General features: G+C 42.7%; 2 protein-coding genes across 4 annotated transcripts in view; both read right to left on the bottom strand.

Moving 5' to 3' along the window:
• ARHGEF10 (Rho guanine nucleotide exchange factor 10) overlaps positions 1-6,354 on the bottom strand; it is a 115,321-nt gene extending 108,967 nt beyond the window's left edge. For 2 of the 3 annotated variants that reach the window (XM_072855140.1, XM_072855142.1), the window contains exon 1: positions 6,289-6,354. The gene's annotated coding sequence lies outside the window, so the exon portion shown is untranslated. Of the gene's footprint in view, positions 1-5,633; positions 5,741-6,288 lie in introns of those variants that run through there. The other variant, XM_072855141.1, reaches the window with a different exon arrangement.
• An 8,039-nt stretch (positions 6,355-14,393) lies between these two features.
• CLN8 (CLN8 transmembrane ER and ERGIC protein) lies at positions 14,394-21,000 on the bottom strand. The gene is made up of 3 exons (XM_072855139.1): positions 20,850-21,000; positions 18,814-19,483; positions 14,394-18,407 (listed from the first exon to the last, which is right to left on the bottom strand). Exons 2-3 carry the CDS (start codon positions 19,354-19,356, stop codon positions 18,093-18,095), a joined length of 858 nt encoding a protein of 285 aa, XP_072711240.1. The 5' UTR covers positions 19,357-19,483; positions 20,850-21,000; the 3' UTR covers positions 14,394-18,092.
• Between the last annotated feature and the right edge of the window lie 262 nt (positions 21,001-21,262).

Here is a 21,262-nt window from a genome sequence, read left to right as displayed (position 1 = left end):
AATACACATGTAATTAGAATTATTATGCAGAGACTTTATAATTTTTTTTTATAAAAAATGCACCAAATAGTCATTTACTCTAGTAATTCTGATAAGCCTTACATGTAAAATACAGTATTTTTGTCAGAGGGAAAATGCCCCCTCCTGAAAACTCTTTTGATTCCCCAGAAAATCAAGTTCTTGGCTTCCAGGAAAAAAAAAAAAAAAAAAAAAAAAGATACACAAAAACCTTAGTTTCCAAAAAAGAAAAAAAAAGGGGGGTGGGGGGTGGTTTTTTATGGATACAGTCAATAAAGTATTTTTTTCTCCTCCAATTGTACTTAATCTGCACATCCACCCCAAAAGCAGAAAGTCCTGGTCAAACTTGCATTAAATCCATAAGTCCTAGTTTTACAAAGCATAGGCTGTCTTTGAAGATACTGATGACTATTGGTGAAAGTTTCAGTCAGAAGCTCTTTCCAATGGTACAAGTGAAATGATACACTGAACTGAAGATTCGGTTCCTACAGCCTTCTGCAAACCTAGTCCTGACAGAGACACTTCCTAAACATTTTCAGTTTTTGGGTACTACTGTCCTTGGAAAAACAACTATACTGTTTCTCATCAAGGACAACCAATTACAGACAATGAATCACATCTGATCATTACAAAAGTGTCCAATTGAACAAATGTATTTCACCTGATGAATAAAGTTGTTAAGAACATAAATACAGACTGTGTTTCAAAAAAAAAAAACCTATTTGGAGTAAAATATGGACATACATTTCTAATCATAAATTAGAGTCATAATGCATGCTCTAGAAAAATAACACAAACTTCATTGATTTGGTTTTTATAACACCAAAATATTATTCAAATAAATCAGAAATCAGGTAATGCAGTCGTTAAAACATCAATTAAAATAAGAAAGAAAAATAGTAATAGTACGTGCACAGAATACCCCTCATCTTCCTAATATGCATAATGGAAGGCAGTTTCCCGTGAAGTGTAAGTTCTGCATCTAGTCCTAACATCAGCGGTCTTCACTCTTTCTTTATTTGGAAATGGCCAAGTAGACCGCTTCCTTCTCCAGCTTCTATAGTTCAAAAGTGAAGTTTTTAAGAGGCAAATTAGTCAATCCATGGTTTGCAACAACACTGAATATTATGTATAAAATTCTAAAAGAACACTGAGGATGTGACACTGAATGCTTTAAAATGGTGAAAAAATATAAAGTCAAGAGCCATAAGCTCAAGACTCACTGTGGTCCTAGCAGGAGATCTGGATATTGCTGTTTACTTCCCAGTAACTTACGATCCCATTTTACAGATGAGGAAATAATGTTTATCCCCTTTCTTGAAATTTCTGAGATGTATATTCAGTATCTCTAAGGAAAAAAAAAAAAAATTCATACAATTTCCACATTCTTTTTGAAAGCATTTCTAGAAAAGAGGTTACAGAACAGAAGTGAGAGTGAATGCTCGACCTTGAGCTTGGATCCTAATAGTTTGTATTCATGGTTCAGTCCCAAGTAACAAGTATTGTACAGTACAGTAAGTCACTGAAACAGATTTTCCCAAGATAATGCCCCTATTCAGCACCACATAAGTAGAACAATTTATTTTGCTCTGGTTAACTGCTTCACCCACGCATCTGACATTAAGCTTCAGGCTTCCTGACTGAGCAGTGAACATGTAGGACATGAATCAATGTTGTGCAGTTATGCATCACTTCCCACAGTCTCGCTGATTCAGGCAATTTAGAATAAAATATGAATCAAGTTTTTGATCCAAAAACACAAGTTTGAAAACGTATTTTTAAATATTGTTTACCATTACTTGTCATCATTCCCTTAGAAAAAAGTTGTACTTTTACATGTCCCTGGTTTCAAAATAATCTGAAATATTTTGCTGTGACTAAAACTCAGATTCTTTACTGTAAGAAAATGTCCAAGTGATTTAAATCTCAAAAGATGCTAATAATGCAGCAGTTTCCTTCCACGGATATGTGACAGACCTTGAGTCCCAAGATTCTGCTCTCTGCAACCACACATGCACACAATGACATTACTGAGAAAGATGTGAAAACAGAAAGAATATTAAGACATAGTTGTATAGGTCCATAACAAGAATGTTGGTTTATCTTGCTCATGTACCTCCCCTCCTCATCTCTTTATGATGAGAGCACTTCTCTGTCATAACATGCCTGCAGTCTCCCCAAGTCATTCTCAGGCTTCAGTTTATGAATCCCTGATAATTTCCATGCATCCAGGCTTGCAGATTTTCCACTCTTCAAACTAGTTATAGATTCAGAAATGAACTTACCAATATTAATTCTCCAGTAACAGATGTAGTAACAAGAAAGACTTTGTATGAACAGGAGTGGAAAAAAATATCTGTAATGAATGCTGGTTTTAACAAAAGAAGGTCTTGGATATGAAAAATGTCTCACATTTTGTAGAATACATACAAAATGAAAGACTAATTCATACCACTATCAATGAAGCCTCGTTTATTGCCCTGTTATAACATACAAAATGTTCAAGAAGTAAGACCCACTCGACAATTGCCTTCACAGCGTTTAACTTAACACTGTAACTCCAAAGGAAGTTTCTCTAAGAAACAATTGCTGCAATAGATATTCCACAAGAAGCATCCAAGGATAGTACGCAAACACACTTGCGGCTCAAAAAGCCATCAGGAAGCTGACCTTACGGAAAGACAGTTTAAAAAATGCCTTTAAATTTAGAGGCCGTAAGACAACTCCCCATGAGATCCCTTCTACAGTTCTAAACTAAAACTGTAAAGTGGAAAGACATAATTACAGAAAAAGCAAAAAGTGAAACAGAAGTCACTTTACAGAAGCAGAAAAAAAATTACTAACCCACATATGTAAAGATGAAGAAAATAAGTACTACATACTGCTCCTTTCTCCATCACACACAAAATTGAGAGCAGTGTAGTATTATAGATGCACAAAGAAACTGACTGCAGCTCTGCACAATATATAAATTCCAGTTGGAAAGTCTGAATCAAAACTACTCCTCCTCCTCCTGGATTGCAGAATGTGTTTCCTGGCTTCTTCAGAAATAGACTGAAGTTTATAAATTTTCTACAACAGTTTCTAAAAATAATTTCTATTTTATATAGAAGCAGTTAATAGACTTCCTGTTTTACAAATGAGTAATGCACTACTTCCAGTTGCATTAAATTCTGTTAACAATTATGAAGTTTGACAATAACCCTTCAGGTTTTAGATAAGCTTGCTGTCTTCCTTCAAATGTTTATAAACTATGCAAGGACTCCTAAACAGCTCAGAATCAACTGAAGAACTCCTCAGCATTAATAAATTTGATATGAAGAAATCTCAACAGCAGAGAATAAATACCCTCAACTGTAAAAGAAATGGAAAACAAAAGACAATCCAACCCCCAGCATTAAGTAGTAGTGTCCTGGCAAAAAGAAAAAAAAAACAGTACAAGATTTTATACAAAAAGTTCTGTTAAAAAAGTAACTTAAATAGACTGAAAGACACTAAAAAAAATCCAAAAGCATTTAAAAAAAGCTGTGATGACAAACATTAAAAATTCAGCCTACTCAAAACTAAGGCTGTACCTTCGAAAGTTTGGATTCTGGAAATCTTAAAGACATGCTATACAGCTACTAGGTTTAGGATAATCAGAACCTTTTATATTTGACGTATGACTAAAGTAAGTGTTTAGACTTAGTATTTCAAGCCGGTGTAAGTCAGCACACTTCCACCGAAGTTAGTGGGCTAGAAGAAAAAAAAAAAAAAAGGCAAGATGCTGAAGCACCTAGACCCTCAATTTCAATCACAATAAAAATGAGATTCTAAATACTATTTATGTAATACCGTGGATTTTTAAAGCTAATCTCAATAAATGTTAAAGCTTCTTTCACAGTATTCTACTCCAGGAAAGGATCATCGCAGTCTACTGATGAGTAAAACCATATCCTATCTGCTGAGAGTAACTATAGCTCCTGGTCAGAAGAGGGCTCCTGTGCATGGGCATGGAGGGAGGCAACTGCCTCTTCAATACTTGGTGTGCTCACCACCGGACCTGTCAAAGCGAACAGCACAAGACTCGCACATTTGGTCTCAATGTCTCAGAGCTGCGATGGCAGCCTGCACACACCCATCACACAGTACTATGGCTTTCATCCATATCTTGTGGTGTATGGACTCCCTAATCCCAAATCCAGAGGATCCTACTGGGTCCTTGCACTCAGGAGCTGACGGACAACACATTCCTCAAGCATCTATCTGCCTCCACAGTCCTTTCTCCCACCATATTCACCTGTGGGCATCAGCCACAAAAGCCCCACACACGACACCCAGTGCCTGTCCCATCACAAGACACCTGTCACGACTCATGTAGTAGGTCATGTCTCATGCACAACGACACAGGTAAACTAAGAAATCCATAGACCGTATTATAAAAGTCTTTAAATCTCAGTGTAAAGCTTTCAGAAATATCAGATTTCAAGGTAGTGTCTAAAGAACTACTGTTCATAACCAGATAAACACATGTAACTAGTTCATGGGCTACTCAGCCCAAGGGTGGAAAAAAAAAAAAAAAGACAAGATGGATTAAACAAAGCAAGTCAGATTATCAAGATCAAACAGATCACCCAAGTGAAAAGAATGAAGAGCCCATTGAAGAAAACAGCTGAACAGCCAGAACCCCTGCCTGAATAATGGGCTTGCAATTGTAGGCACCCACCATGTCCCATGTTCAGGCAATAAATCTGTGTCTCCTGAGTGCTGACAGAAAATTTAAGATGTAATACTTCATTTCTACTGCAGAACAGATTGCTCACTGGGGTTCACTAAGCAGAGTAAAGGCTTTGGGAAAACATTTATTTTCTTTACAATAATAATAGTCACAAACTAACAGACATTGGTATATCCTCACTGTATTTATTCAGCATAAGACAGTTTTTAAACAGTCAATCTCTCTTATTTCCTGACTCATGCAAAAAAAACCCTATACCTTTTTACGGTAACAGTTAAATTGCACAACTGAAAAAAAGAAGATACTTTTTACGTTGCAATTAAACTATGTCAAACCTGCTAGCACAAGATAAAAGCCATGATCTTAGCAGCTTTGGGGAAAGAAAAAAAAAAAAAAAAGAAGGATTGAACAAATACTTAAATGAAAGAGGACAGAATTTAGGATGGATAAAATCTTTCTGGTCACAAATACAAGCACCACCTAAAGGCCTTTAAAATAAGCCTTTGCTATGGGCATCTAGCATTGCCTACTGACAAAGCTCACTCACCCAGGTGAATGACTGGACAATCTTTTAAAGCTGTTCTTGCCTTGTAAGAACAGGGCATCTTTCAAAAGTAACTACATGGTCTGGGATCACCACAAGCACCTATATAACTCCTCCAATAGTTAAAGTGTTAATTACAAAGAAACCAAAGACAATTTTAAAACCTCCTTTGAAAAAAATACAGAAATGGACAGCTGTTATTGTGCCGAAGTATTTTTTCCCCTGTTTCAAGAAAGCCAGTTTAATTGCAGATGCCAAATGCAAAGCTGGTGCCGAACACAGTTTTTAAGAAGGGGAAAGGAAAGAAACTCAAGTCCCCCTGGGAGTTTGGATTTTCAATAGCCTTGTCCGTACCTGATTAAAAGGAGAGGGAAGCCGGAGCCGGGCAGCTCCCGATGGCGAGGAACTCGAAGAGGCGCACACGCGAGCAAAAACCCCAGCGAAAACGTTGGGGAAGAAACTTCACCAAGATCAAGAGCTAGAAGTTTGGAAAAGGAGTGCATGCGTTTATTAACGATCCCTTACACTCTCGCTTCAGTAACTCGCCAAGCCGCGTTACACTGGCAAAACCTATTTAATAATACATTAAAAAAAAATAGGGTTTTTCTCTCTCCCACCGAGGCGGGCAGAGATGCCCAGATGCCACCCGCGGGCTCCCCGCAGCCCCAGCGAGGCATCCCCGGCGCCCCGGGGACGGCAGCGGGAAGCGGAGGGACGACAGCTCCCGGACGAGGAGGGCTGTCTCCCCACGAAACACCGAGCCCTGCCTCGAAGGACGAAACTTTCCGCGAGTAACACCGCAGCGAGACCCCGGCACTCCCCGCCGGCTGCAGCCGCCCGCAGCCCCGCCAGCCGCGGACGGAACACCCACCTCCTCCGCCGCGGCCGGTGCCGCCGCCCAGCCCGGCCCGCTCCGCTCACCGGGGGTCCGGCGGCTGCCCCGCTCCCGGACACGTCACTCAACTCCCCCCCACACCGGCCCGGGAGATGCCGCCGAGCGCGCACTCACCGCCGAGCGGAGCTCCCAAGCCCTGGCGGGAAGCCGCCCGCCCGCCCCGCTCCGGCCCCGGCCCCCTGCTTCCCGGGGCCGCCGCCGCCGCTCCCGGCTCGCCGCGCCCCGCCCGCTGCCGGGCCTTTCGGGCAGCGCCCGCCGCCATTGGGGCAGCGCGAGGCCCCGCCGCCTCCCGGTTGGCGCAGCCGCCCGCCGGTCGCGAAGGGGCGGGGCGGGTGGTGGCGGCGGGCGGTCGCCGCGTCCCCCCCCGGACCCCCGCCGCATTCCTGCCGCCGCACGTGACACCGCCGCCGGGGCGGAGGCCGGCCGCTGCCCGCCCCGCGGCCCGGGGGCACCTGCTGGCGGTCGGCAGCGAGCGGGAGGCCGGCCGCTGCGGCTGCCGGTTGCGGGGACGAAGTGGGGGTCGTCGGCGTGACGGGCGAGGAGCGGAGCTGGCCGGTGCCGGAGGGCGGGAGGCCAGCCCGTCCCCGCACTGGAGAACTGGGCACACGCGTGACAAACTTAACTTCTTTCCCCTCAGCCTCATTCTCACGAATAGCCCATGAGCGTGCTAGGATGCACACTAGGCCACAGTAGCTATTTCGGAATTTAATCTCATTTATCAGTTGAAACGCTTCAATAGTTTCCAAAATCAAAGGTTTTCTAAAGACGCTCATACCTTTAGATCTTTTCTCATCCTTCTCGCGTGACTTTCCTCACAGCAAGCATCGCTGCAGACCAGCACTGACCAAGTCAACCACGCAGTCACTCAAAGCCCGTGTCACACAAGCTTATCCTGAAAGGAATGTGAGCCGCTTGTACAGTCACGGGAACACAGTTCAGGACTGAACGTGCTCCTTCCACAAAATCGAGAAAAAACCTTTACAAGATGCAATTATTTCGAAAATGCATACTTTACAATATATCCAAGTACACATCTGTCACACTTCAATAAAAATAAATGCTCTTAAGTACATTACAAGTCCTTGATATCAATTACAACTGTTTAATATTGCTAAATATTATTTAAAATCTTTGGACCACTTTTTAAGTATGAAAACTTCAAGCTAAATGCTGTTGAAAGATCCAAGCATCATCCAGCAGTGATCCTTGCCTATTTAAGCGCATTCATGCTACAGCTAGTAATGAAACACGCCCACCTATAGTAAATTCATTATCATTACATTAAAATGTTAGTAGAAAATGGTGGCATTTCAAAAGACATTTGATTAATCCACCTTTTTTCTACATTTTTCCTTTGTCTGTAGTTTAACAACACACATTCACAACTATCCCACGTCTTCGTGTGGGTTCATACAACCTGAATTACAAATTAAACATTTAAAAGTATTACTTCCAAAAATGTTTCCATTTTCACAAAGTTATTTCTTTTTAATGCAATTTATCACAGTGTGAACTTAAAATAGTTCTCACATAGCTCTATAGGTTCTACACAAGGAAGAAAACGAGAAGAGAAAATTGGGCCATATGTACAGGTTATGGCCAGGAATACCATTATGGCATTCAGTTTGGCTTCCAGCAGAGAGACCACCTTATCCTGTTGTTTCTGTAATTTTTTAAATATGTTGCACTTCACTCGCAGCCAGCTAGCATTTCAGGAGCTGAAATGGCAGGGAATCATTCTTTGGCAAACTGTTCAATAACTGCTTATCATTACAGGCCACGTTAAAGAAGAGACACCAATCTAGACTAAGTGCAGCTAGCTCAATTCCATGATTAAAAATATCATTTACTAGCAATATCCTTCTCCTTTTGACAGCCAACTCGTTATCGATGTGCATTCATTTCTCCTTTCACTGTTGGAGATACAAACTTCAAATCCTTCCTGTAGTCCTTGTCAGAACCCATTTGATCTTTGAGAACCACTTCTTTAATTCCAGTGACCACACTTAAATATAATTCTCTAATTCCAATAAAAAGTCACTGGGAAACCTTGTTGGACAAATCCAACAACAGCAGATCAACTTACAAAAAAGCAAAACTAACTTCCAAAATGACTTCCATTCTTCCTACTATTTTCTAAGGCAACATCCTATTAGCAGTCATAATCTTATAACTGCACTCACAAATTCATTATTTATCTATCCACAATTAGTTGTCGATAATTAGATGTCCTGGTTTCAGCTGGGGTAGAGTTAATTTTCTTTATAGTGGCTGGTATGGGGCTATGTTTTGGATTTGTGCTGAAAACAGTGTTGATAACACAGGGATGTTTTAGTTGTTGCTGCACTAGTCAAGGACTTTTCAGCTTCCCATGCTCTGCCAGGTGCACAAGAAGCTGGGAGGGGGCACAGCCAGGACTGTTGATCCAAACTGACCAAAGGGCTGTTCCCTACCATGTGATGTCATGCGTGGTATAAAACGCTGGGGAAGAAGAAGGAAGGGGAGGACATGTGGAGTGATGGCGTTTGTCTTCCCAAGCAACCATTACGCGTGAGGGAGCCCTGCTTTCCTGGAGATGGCTGAACACCTGCCTGCCCACGGGAAGTAGTGAATGAATTCCTTGCTTTGCTTTGCTTGCGTGCGTGGCTTTTGCTTTCCCTATTAAACTGTCTTTATCTCAACCCACGAGTCTTATCACTTTTACTCTTCTGATTCTCTCCCCCATCCCACCGGGGGGGACTGAGCGAGCGGCTGTGTGGGGCTTAGTTGCCAACTGGGGCTAAACCATGACATTAGAGTACAGATAAGGGCTGTCTCCAGAGTTAACATGGTGCTTTTTGTAACCCAGTCCTAAGAAGATGTTCAAATTGGTTTTACTGGTGATACACATACAGTGAGACCTCACCAGAATTTACATACTCATTGCAGCTTACTGAAGCTTCAGCAGATACCTCTTGCCTCCAAGCTACTGTAGGTCACGCATCTACTCCAGTCCATGTACTGGGCATCTTAAGGACACTGTGGACACTGAGTAGTGTCCTGGCCCCACACAATGCAATGCTGTGGAGAAGAAACCCCGTTTTTCTCTCCCTGGAAATGGGGGTGGTTGAGCGTAGACTTAAATTGTATGACACGTAAGGACATACAACATCCTTCTGTGGCTTGCTTTCCAAGAAGTTGCATGAAATCTGAACATCACCACTAAAAAATTATCCAGTGAAGCCTGATTTTCTCAGTTTCTTCCTTCTGTTTACCAACTGATGTAGCTGGCACTTTCTCTTAGGGAGTTTTCATCCACTGGAAATTCAGAAATTCTTTCTCCTGTTGTTCTCAGCTGTGTCCCCCACAAAGACAGTATGTCATCTGCTTACTGTAATCCTTCAGAAACCACTCAAAGCCAGGACATCCAATGGCCTTGCTGAACTTGAGCATCTGCAGAACTCATGCTGGAGCCTTGTAAAGTTACAGGTCCCCTCTACTTCCCTTACCAAACAAGGCTGAGCAACAATACCTTTTTAAATTTTTATATAAAAATAAAAATATTTTTTTAAAAAGGCAAACCACACAGCTTTCTTAAATTCAGACTATTACATCAAAATAAAATTTGGTTTTATAAAAGCATTGCTCATTCATGTCCTGATAGGATGCCTACTGCTGGCCTGTCTTCCAGGTCTCCCTGAAGCACCAGCACCACTACTGGGAAACAGTCTGTCAATTCTGAGCATACCAGTACAGGTTAACCTGACAACTGAGGTTTATAATACTGTGATGTTTTAACAGCACTGGAACTTCTTTCATGAACACCTTTAAAAACTCTCTGCTTATGAGGAGTCTTTGCAAGTCAAATTCTCAGGCTGCCAATTCAGATAGACTAGGTACAAATTTTCCTAAATTTTAATATTCCTCAGCACCAGAGTCCTTGTGTTACCTCAGCTCCTTGTTGTCACAGGTGGCACATGAGCAATAGTACAGCTGACGCCATCACTTATTGTGGGGGGTTGGCCTTGGCCAGCAGCCAGACCCACACCCAGCCACGCTCTCACTCCCTCTCAACAGGACAAGGGGAGAAAGTAAGATGGCGAGCTCGTGGGTCAAAATGAAGACAGGGAGATCACTTAGCAACTACTGTCATGGGCCAAACTGACATGACTTGGGGAAATTTCATTTATTGCCAATTAAAATTAGAGTAGGATGGTAAGAAACAAAGACAAAAGTAAAAACACCTCCCCCCTCCTCTTCTTCCCAGGCTCAACTTCACTCCTCCATTCCCGACTCCTCTGCCTCTCCCACCCTGAGGGGCACGGTAGGATGGGAAATGGGGGTTGTGGTCAGTCCATAACAGCTCCTCTCTGCACTCCTTCCTCCTCACATTTCTCCCCTGCTCCAGCGTGCCTCCTTCCCACAGCCTGCAGTCCTTCAGGATAAACCTGCTCCTTTGTGGGCTCCTCCAGAGGCTGCAGGGGAATGTCTGCTCCAGCGCCTGGAGCACCTCCTCCCCCTCCTCCTCGTCTCACCTCGGTGTCTGCAGAGTTGATTCTCTCACTTTTTTCCTTACTCCTCATTTTGCCTGTGTCATGTTTTTGCCCTTTCTTACATACGCTTCCCCAGAGGCACCACTGCCGTGGCTGCGGGGCTCAGCCGTGCCCTGCGGTGGGTCGGTTGGAGCCGGCTGGAACCGGCTGTGTCCGGCACGGGGCAGCCCCGGCCTCTCCTCACAGAGGCCGCCCTGCGGCCCTACTGCCAGCGCCTGGGCACCTGCACCCCGCACAGTAATATGCACAAGTTACTTCTATAACACAAAATTCCTACTTGTGGTTATTTTGCCACGCTCTGATTGCTCTGCTTCATTCTGAAGCTGAGGAAGGGAAAAACTTGAATGAATTCACTGTCACAGGATGCTGTGGTTTAACCCCAGCCGGCAACTAAGCCCCACACAGCCGCTCGCTCAATCCCCCCCTGGTGGGATGGGGGAGAGAATTGGAAGAGTAAAAGTGAGAAAACTCGAGGGTTGAGATAAAGACAGTTTAATAGGGAAAGCAAAAGCCGCGCATGCAAGCAAAGCAAAACAAGGAATTCCTTCACTCCTTCCCATGGGCAGGCAGGTGCTCAGCCATCTCCAGGAAAGCAGGGCTCCCTCACACGTAATTGTTACTTGGGAAGACAAGCGCCATCACTCCAAATGTCCCCCCCTTCCTTCTTCTTCCCCAGCTTTATATACTGAGCATGACATCATATGGTATGGAATAGCCCTTTGGGCAGTTGGGGTCAGCTGTCCCAGCTGTGCCCCCTCCCAGCTTCTTGGGCACCTGGCAGAGCATGGGAAGCTGAAAGTCCTTGATTTAGTATAAGCACTACTTAGCAACAACTAAAACATCCCTGTGTTATCAACACTGTTTTCAGCACAAATCCAAAACATAGCCCAGTAGTAGCTACTATAAAGAAAATGAACTCTATCCCAGCCAAAACCAGCGCAGAGGACGACCATGAAACACTAAGGTCATGTAACCATGAAAGACACATGCAACCTTCAGCTGAAGCAGAGCTATTTCCAGTGGTGGAAAGGAAGTACTAATGTGATATACAAGGTACTGAGAAGACTTTATATGAAATACTATGTACAACTCTAAGCTGCCAAAATTTAAGAAAAAGGAATTCAAGTGGGGAAAGTGGCAAATAAAAAGTATTAGGATAGCTAGGAAAATAATAGAGCAGATTGATTTGTACTCACAAATATGCAAAAGAGCCTCCAGGGGTAAAAAATAATTATGTAAGATAAAGAGGCAACAATAATACAAGAATAAATTACTATGAATTAGAACACACTGTAAGCTCCTTCAGCTTTGGGCAATACATTGCTTGGGAACTTTGATGTCCTAAAAAAGGTCCTCAAACTAATCCTCAACCAATGTCACAGCGATACTGAAAACAATATGGTTCTGAGAAAAAAAGAAGAGTTAAAGCATCGGACAATCTACATATTCAATGTCCAACTGCAACCTGGTCAGCACTCTACAAGTAACAACCAGCCTCGGCTACCTCATCCCAAAGCCTCCTAACTTTTTTTCATATTTATTTCCTATGACTCCTATGCAAGGCTACCGCTGCTTTCCAGGATACACTTTCTTCCTGTAAATATGACCAAGAAAAGATGATCAAGCTCTTGTTAGATGCTCCATGTCTACTCTATGCAAACCACTTCTCTGTACTTTTGTAGTTTGCCTGCATGGCTTTGTTTTTCAAGGTCGTGTAGTTATCACGTTGATTTACTCTTAAAAGATCCTGACAGTAGAACTGCATGGTCCAGAAATGTAGGAAAGTCAACCCTCTACCTTCTACAAAATTAGTCCTTTCTCAGGTATATTTTTTCCCCTGCTCTGTGCAAGCCCCATGCTTAAACTCCAGTGAGCACAGCTTTGGTGACAAAAGGCAGTGTTCATATGGCAAAGTGCTTTTGGCAGCAGAAGTAGCACAGCAGGAGAGGGAAGCTGCAGACCTATATAGCAATAGCACAACAGAAGTCAGCCTGAGTGAGTAGCTGGAGCTGCCATGACCAATTATCAGTACTAAAATGAGGCACATCCTCACAAGTCTTTACAGTAAATGTCAGAGAACGTATTGGTGAAAAGTGTCCGCTTATACAGCACTCTAATGTGAACTAAGCATTCAAAGGAGCAGAGGCAGCTAAAAAGAGAATCATATGAGGAAATAAGTATTTCAGACCAGAAGTAATGCATCCGTTATCTGATAAAGCTAGTATTAAATTTCCACTCTCTCTGCTCGGGTCATATCCTTAAGGACTCAGAAGTGACCCCAGCTGACTCATCAGAACATACAGATAGCAGCAAGCAACGGCACAGCCCATTTCCTTGCTTTCTTCTTTGTGGACATGTGAGCAGGCCCCACTCCTTTCCTTTCAAGCTAGGCCTGTCTGCCACCTTGCACACTGTTACGTCCTTGCACGTTTGCTGCATCATTATCGTTGTCATTCCTCCTCACTTGCCACTGTTTTACTTACAGAAAACAGGAAGGCACAATGTGCTGCAAGAACACTTGTTTCTGCTCTGACACTGACTAATTAGTATGTTCTGCTAGTGGTAATCAGATCCAGAGCATGCAATGTCTGTTCCAACACTGGAAACCCATCTGGGGGCTGACAACCAGATCAACAGGCATAATTTACTTAATGACCGTCACTTATTTTTTTTGTTCCTAATTATCAACTTAAATACCAGTGCCATGACACAAGATCAAAAGATCGTAATTGCTGAGTAACACTGTCAGTGTAAGTGTGCTCTAATACTTTTCTGGGAATATGGCAAGAACTACTAAGTAAAATATCTAATTGAAAACATCTGACTAGCAAAACATTAATAAAATTTAAATTCCTTTTACAGATTATTTACAAAAAAGGGACTTTATTCATACACATACTGTCATGCATTGTTCTTCTCATCCCAGTCTGCACCCACACACATTCCAGTTAGTGGAGCTTTACACAAGAACATCTTTCTTCTGCTTCAATTAATCTTGGGGACTTCACTGCAGAGGCAGCTAGCAAAATTATGCCAGCCAGTTGCTTACACAGTGCATTCGTATAAGAATAATTAAAGCGCCAATAATGACACTATTTTCCTTTAACTCAGTAATGCTAAAAAGCATCAGGAATTAATTCCTGCAAAGCACCATGCAAGACGCACACACATTTAATGCTCAGAATTGTATTTTGTTATTTAGCAATGAGACAAGTTTGTTTTTTTTTTTTTAAATTTAAGGTGGCTCATACTAAACCATGAAGTGTTATGTGGTACCAAATGAAGTGCTTCACAGTTAGAGCCTAATGCAAAAATAGACCACACACTTCAAATGCACAAGCCAGAAAGGTCATTTCCAAGTGATGCTTTTTAACCGTTTTTAATACACACATATAGCACAGCTTCTAGTGTTTTAGTCATGTAACTAAACATGCGCATATTAATAATATCTTAAATGTTGAAGGGACATCGGTTTACAAGGTCTTATAGCTATTTCCATGGATATGACATTACCTTTGTCAATTTTAACAGAATATTTCAAAATAAACAAGTAATCTTTTTAGTGCATGCACTGCAAAAACTGTTGAAGCTACAAATAGCAGTAAAAAATAATAGGCATTATTTTCATCAGTAAATGAAACGGTAGGCAATTATTCAATAAAATACTTTTATTTATGTACACTGTGTAAAGATGCATTCAACAAATGTTATACTGTACAAGAGCAGACTTGAATTTGCTTAATACTTGTAAATTCATTTTAAGTGGGAATCTCCCTGAGGTTAAGAAAGATGTCTCATGACATCAATATTTAATCAGTGTTATCAGGAAAAAGCAAAAAAACCTGAAAGATTTGGACGTGGGTATTTAGTGGAAGAAGGGCCCAATAGTACGTGCTGAAAACTGTTAGACAAAGACATCACTGTGGTAATGTGACTGCTGCAAGATCATGACCAGTACTGCAAGTAAGAGTAAATATTATAGACAAATTGGTGGGCGCGAGGGTAAACGATGACAGGTTAACAAACAAAAAAAACCCCAAACCACACCGAACACTCCCACCCCCATCATAGTTTGTTGTTTGGGTTTTTTTTTCCTTTTTTTTTTTTTAAAAAAAGCTTCAGCCAGAAAGGTGACACAAACAGCACTCCTTGAATAAGCTTGTTCAACAAGAAAGCAGGATGAAGTCTCTAATAGTCACCTAGGCAAACAAAAAATTCACCCCAAACCATATTATGTAAGAGTTTTCCAAGTCATGGCAGAAGCACACCCTGTGACCTGGTCCAGCCACTACTGAAGCTGACTGAATTTTTCTACATTGGATTGTGGATGAGACCTTATAAGAGAGGCCCAACAGGACCAGGATTAGTTTCACATTAACAAGATTTAGAAACAAACTATGGCTAGTCTACCTTGGGTTGAAAAGCAGCGCTTAGTTATAAGAGTAATTAGACACCAAACCCCTCAGTTAGAGAACTTTTTCAGTCTTGTTTCAGAGCAATGAGACAATGATCCACAACCATAAACCAGAGAATCCTCTTGAAGGGAGCAGACAAAAGGCAGTGGAGAAACCATTTGAGTATTAAAAAAAAAAAGAGGCTCTAGGAAACAGAACTGGTAACTGCAACTCTAGGCCATCAAGATGAAGAAAAGTTGTCCGTATTTTTATGTCCTGTTATATTTCTAGCTGGACTGTAAAATCCCCTCACCCCTCAAACCAACAGAAATAAAATGAGTGCTGTTATTTGCTTTATTGCATAGCTCTCTTGTTCTAGCAGTGCTTAGGTTAACATGTGCTCTTAGGTATTAAGACATGCAAAAGGTTTTCAAGATATGCCATAACAGTCTTTGCATGAAAAAACTCACACTAAGATGCATACTAAAAAGACTGCCTTATTATGATAAAAAATACTTTTAATGAAAGATTTAAAATCCACTCAATAACATTACACAAATTAGTAATACAAAATATTAAGCTTTACAGGTCTGGTGCCACTGACGTAACTATCCACCTGTCTGCTTAGACCACAGCTAATCTCTTTTTTCAGCCCCAAATTCACTGCTACTCCCAACCCTCCATATTCTTTTATTTTAGCACACAGAAACTTCACCTCCTTTAGGCATCCACTATAAGAATTATATACTTGGCCCAACTTACTTGTCTTCTGATGCTTTCATTTTCTGTTAGGATTCTTCAGAATTCTGTAGCTGGGATTTTTATAATTATTACCTTGCTTTATTGAATCCAAACCTTTAAGTTTTAAGCTGCATAGAGCACACCATCATTTTGATATCTGGTGACTTATCCTCCGCCTTCCCCCCAAACTCCTGCAAGTGAGGTTTGGATTCTGCAAGATGTGCATTTGGATCACATATTTGGGTTCTGTTTCTGAGGAATTCATCCCTCTGCTTTCTTCTAAAGTACTTTTAGTATTACTCTCTCTCACACAACCCCTCAGGAGAAGTATGCAATTTCCAGCTTTAAAGAACTCTTTTTTCTATAGGATGGCGTCTAGACAGGCCATGCTGCCAAAACACTGCAACCTCATTCTGGCCTGCTTAGAAATCAGAAGGTAGCACAAAATTTAGATTTTTCTCTGCTGAATATCAGCAGGACAATAGATAGGGTTGCTGTATAAAATTGCTATACCCCTCTCAGCCTAGTTTTGAACGGGCAATTTCAGATATTCACCACTTCATCCTATCAACAAGATCTGGCTATACATTTGTGACCTAACAGTAAAAAGTTTCCTCTCCCTTATAGAGTAGCTCTTCAATGTCAATGAGCTGAATTAGGGAATTAGGGAACACAGCGACCTGACCACTAGCTTCCTCCCTTCACTCAGAACAAAATCAAAGACGTTCCCACCAAAAATTAATAAATTGTTTTGGGGTTGTTTACACCAAACAGTGCTTCCCTTACACACTTAAAACAGTGTGCTCCACCACAGATTAGTACACAAAGCCTGGAACACATGCTTTGACCTAAAATTCTTCACAGCTTGGGCCTGCCCAGTCTTATTTGGAAAATAAATCTGTGTAGCAGTCAAGTCACATGTAGCAGTCATGACAAAGTTTCAAGTGACGGGCTTTTTATCTCACTAGTTCAGTGCGCCAAAACTAATTACTATATTTGTCATTCTCCTGCCACTAGACGTCACTCTCTTCTATCATGATCTTTATACCTTCATCTGCTGTCCAACACTTCACCCAGGAACCATCGGAACAACACTATTAGCGGGAGAACATCCACCACAATTTGCCAAGTCCCTATCTAAAAAGCAACCCTACTCCTTAGGTCAAGGTAAGATTTAGTGATGTGGCAGATAAAGCACAAGGGATTGTCAGCACCACTTTGCATGTTCTTCGACGTAAAATAAAAATACTAAAAGAACAACTGAGCTCCTAAAGGAGGTGATAGGGGCTTTCCTCCACAGAGGAGTCACCTCAGATTCTAAAACCCTCTATAACTAAGAGAATTTCCAAAAAGAAGAGGAACTATAACAGGAGCACTAGTGGAACTAATTGCATGACCACTCGTGTGAGATCTACAAAGAAAATAATTTTACCAATCAACCAGCAATCTTTTCAAGGATGAAACAATCAAGCGTTCTATTGTTGCCTCTTGTACTTCACTGATTTCAGGTCCAGAATGGACCACTATGATTAGCTAGCTAGACCAGCAGTATAATGAATGCCTGCATCCCCACATGCATGTTTGTAGTGGATATGAACTCCTCCCATACTGAGGGCAACCTGGAAACTACAACTCACTTTGACAGTGAACACTCAAACAATTATCTTCCTCTTCCTCAAGTGCACTTAAAAGAAAAAACAAACAAAAACCAAAAAACCCACAAAAAATACAAACCAAACCCAGCCATGACTGCATTCTACCACTGACCAATTCAGCCACTTGGAATGATTTAATGGCACACAGGAACTAGGTACCCATGCATACTTAACTTGGGTCATAATTGATCTTAGTAAACAACATAATTTCCAGTATCAGTATTTCCAATGTATGTGAAATAGGATTCAAGCTAAACTTGATTCAAGCTGAGCTTAATAGACAAATTAACTGTAAAGCGACTTTGAAGCATTAGGACAAAGGATATCATTAGAGAGCATGTCACTACTAAATCATGAAATACTGTCCAACCTGACAAAATTATTGGCGTAATTCATAACTAAGAGGTTGAAGATCTTATGTGTATTCACATACGAAACACAAACAATGCTTTTAAATACTTCTGATGGATACAGAATACTACTAGCAAGGAATCACTGTGTTAATGAGCTTCTTGCAAAAGCTTCTAGTTCATGGGCAAAGAATTACTTTGCATTGTATTCTTCTGCTACCCCAGTAGGAAACAGCTGTTTTAGTGTTATATCCTCTTCTTTCGATGTGTTTCACCATTTAATTTTCCATTTTCCATTGCTTTATTCTCAAAGTTCCAGTCAGTTGGGTTGAGGAGTTGCTGAGTTTTTTTGTATGTCCAGTATGGGTTAAGTATTAGGGTCACAGCAAATAATCCCGAGAATAAAACAATAAAATGAAGAAGTCCCAGATTTCCCATCACAGAATTCCAATTGAAAATACACACCCACCACATGTGGTAAGTAAGAATCATGCGGCAGTGAAACAGGTGGATCATCACCCACTGGTTTGCCTTCCAGAAAAAGGTATTAGCACAGCCAGCCTAGAAAAACAAGAACAGAAAGTATGCAGAAGTGAGACTGTGACTTCAAGATAAGGAACTGAGGAATCTGTAGAACTAATGCAAATATCCAGCCTTCACGTACACACGCTCTCAGGCATTTTTTCCATGTAGAGCTACAATAGTCCACATGCATACGGCATCCCAAACTCAGAATGAATCTATACCATCTCACTGCCCACGTGCATACAGCATCACACAGAAGCCTATATGGAGGACTACAGAAATATCACCACAACAAAAGCAGATATCACAATAACATGGATGTTAATTAGATGAACGCAGTTTTGCTGAAAAGCTATCTAGACAAACCACACAGATTACCTATGGACAAGCGAGATGCATGAAAACTGTTACAAACATAATTTGAAAATTATCACGTTCTTACCTTTAGAAGCATCCAGGAAATGCACGTTGAGGGAGTACTCATCTCCAGCAACATTCCCATCAAAGGCAGATAATGTCCGGATTTCACATTAATTACTAGACCAGCCAAGCCACCAAAAGCAAGCAAGTGATGAACTACCAAGAATACATCAAATGTTCTAAAAATAATGTTGGACATGTGAACAGCTACATTTTCAAGCAAGAAAAATCCAGCAGCTATTAAACAGTTAAACCAACTCCACTTTTGCTGTGAATACACTTTGTCAGCATGAAAAACAGGATCTATGAGCAAAGCCCATAACCCAGCAACACAACTCTGAAGTCCAAACACACCACGTGTGACTGCCATATTCCAAAACACCTTTTCCTTTGCATACAAGGCACGATAAGTAGTACTTATCCATGAAGACAACCAGTGAGACAGAAGAAATACTCCCAAATAGATTAAAAAACCAGCAGCTAAAAATGTCAGACGAACTTCCCATAAGAGATAGTCCCAGTCAAAAATGGTCCCAAACACTGGATCATCGTTTGTAGGATTCATTTCTTCTTTTTTACAGAGCAAAGCCTTGCAAAGGGCTTGACACTTCTCACCCGCACTATGGTCTCCTTTATGCCTATTCAGCCTCTGCTATTATGCAAACCAGAAACCGTGAACTCTTCTTTTCCATCTGGAACAAGGAGAAAAAAATTAAATGAATTTTTAAGTCACCAATATTCATAGCTTCTAAACCATAGAGAACTCACTTCCACTGCAGTTACGACTTTGGTCCTGTTGCCATTAGGCACAGTCATCCCCAAGACAGGTAGACAGACAGACAAAAAAACTTAGGCAATGAGTTTAAAATTAACAATTAGCCTACAAAATCTGTGCTAGTACAAAGTAATGGACTGAAACAAAAGCTGAAGAGGGCAAAGCAGGAAGGCAAGAAAGAGGAAGAGACAATACAAGAAGCAAACCCTGTTTTCTCACTTATGAAACTTGTATTTCAACAGCAATGTGCAGTTGTTCTCCTACTCCATTATTCTCCTACTCCCCTGCTTTTCCCTCACTGATTTTCCACCACTTCCTATGGCTTTGGATGCAATTTAGAATCTCAATTACAGATCCAGGCCATAAAACTATAAAAAGTTAATCCAGTAAGCGGGACACAGAAAAGGGCTTTCACGATCATATCTCAAAACAAGACTTTGCAATCAGTTTCTGAATATTAAACCACTTTCCAACAGAAAACATATTCCAAAAATGCAGGAAGAGTATGGAATGCAGACAAGCAACATTAATATATATTATTAACAACATTAGCATAATTAACTGAACAGCCCAGCAGTAAGTGCCTCAAATTAGCTGAAACTTCCCGAACACACTATAGTGCAAAAACAAAGATTTGCGGGGAGGGAAAAGCCAGATAATACTGAAATATTTGAATGCCAGCTCATTTTATGAACGATTTAGGCGATATCAGCATGACCACTAGGCCCACCGCAGCCTGTAAATGCTCAGAACCACAATGCGTTTGGGAGTTTGGTGGGACCTAGTTGAAAAAGCCACAAGGACCACCGAGCACTGAGCCCCTGGTGAGATGCTCCCGCCTTGCTTCACCATGCAGCAAACGCCACCGCGACAACCCAGACCCTGCAAGGACCTGCTCACCCTGGCCTTTGCTCGCAGATGCCCCCCTCCAAGGAGGGGGGGACTGCCAGCCCCGGTCCGAGGGCCCTTCGCCCGCCCCACACCTAACAAAACGGACTCGAAGGTGGAGTCCCAGCAGCCCCCGTCCCATCTCCCGGGGGAAAACCGGGGTAAAACACACGAATCCGATGGCACGAAGAGGCCCTGAACAGCGCGACTCACTGCGGCAAACCCCGGCTCCAGGGGCCACGACAGCTCCCCTGCCCCCACACAAACAGCGGCAGCAACACCTCCCCGCCCCGTCCGTCCCCTCCCGCCCTGTCCCCGCGGCCGCCGAGTCCCTCACGCAGAGCCGGGGGGCCGGCCCCGGCGCACAGACCGCGCTCACACCCGCCGCTCCTCACCCGCAGCGCTGCCCGCGATGGCGGGCCGGCCCTTCCTGGCTCCGGGACTGCCCCGGGCGGCAGGCCGCCCTCACCGGCCTCCCGGGAGCAGCCGATCCGATCCGACCCGACCCGTCGCGGTTCCCACAACAACCGCCCTCAGCTGGGCAGCCTCCGTACGGCCCCTGCGCATGCGCCACGCGCCGCCACCGCCCCCTGCGCGCTGGCCCGGCGGCACGAACCACCGGGCGCCTCGGGGGGGGGGGAGCGCGGCTATGCCACTTGGGCGGGGGGAGGGCGCGGAGGCAGGGGCTGCGGAGCTCGGTGCGCCGGGGCGGGAGGCAGCGGCGGGGCGGCAGGCTGCGGGCCCGGTCCGTCGGCATCGCGGCGCCCCTCCAGAGGGGACCCTTGTATAGAGGGTGTTTTTCTTCTCC

Source organism: Ciconia boyciana, chromosome 3 (genome assembly GCF_034638445.1).
Source record: "Ciconia boyciana chromosome 3, ASM3463844v1, whole genome shotgun sequence".
In the NCBI taxonomy this organism is placed as follows: domain Eukaryota; kingdom Metazoa; phylum Chordata; class Aves; order Ciconiiformes; family Ciconiidae; genus Ciconia; species Ciconia boyciana.
Note: the sequence above shows the minus strand (reverse complement) of the source record. Positions and strands in the feature narration are given on the sequence as shown.

What these genes read in the sequence shown, in the direction of transcription:
- CLN8 (XM_072855139.1), bottom strand. Translation starts at nt 19,356, where the DNA reads ATGAATCCTACAAACGATGATCCAGTGTTTGGGACCATTTTTGACTGG. An exon ending in TTTCCTGGATGCTTCTAAAG is followed by an intron (nt 18,408 to 18,813) that starts GTAAGAACGTGA and finishes TTGTTTTTCTAG; the next exon opens with GCTGGCTGTGCTAATACCTT.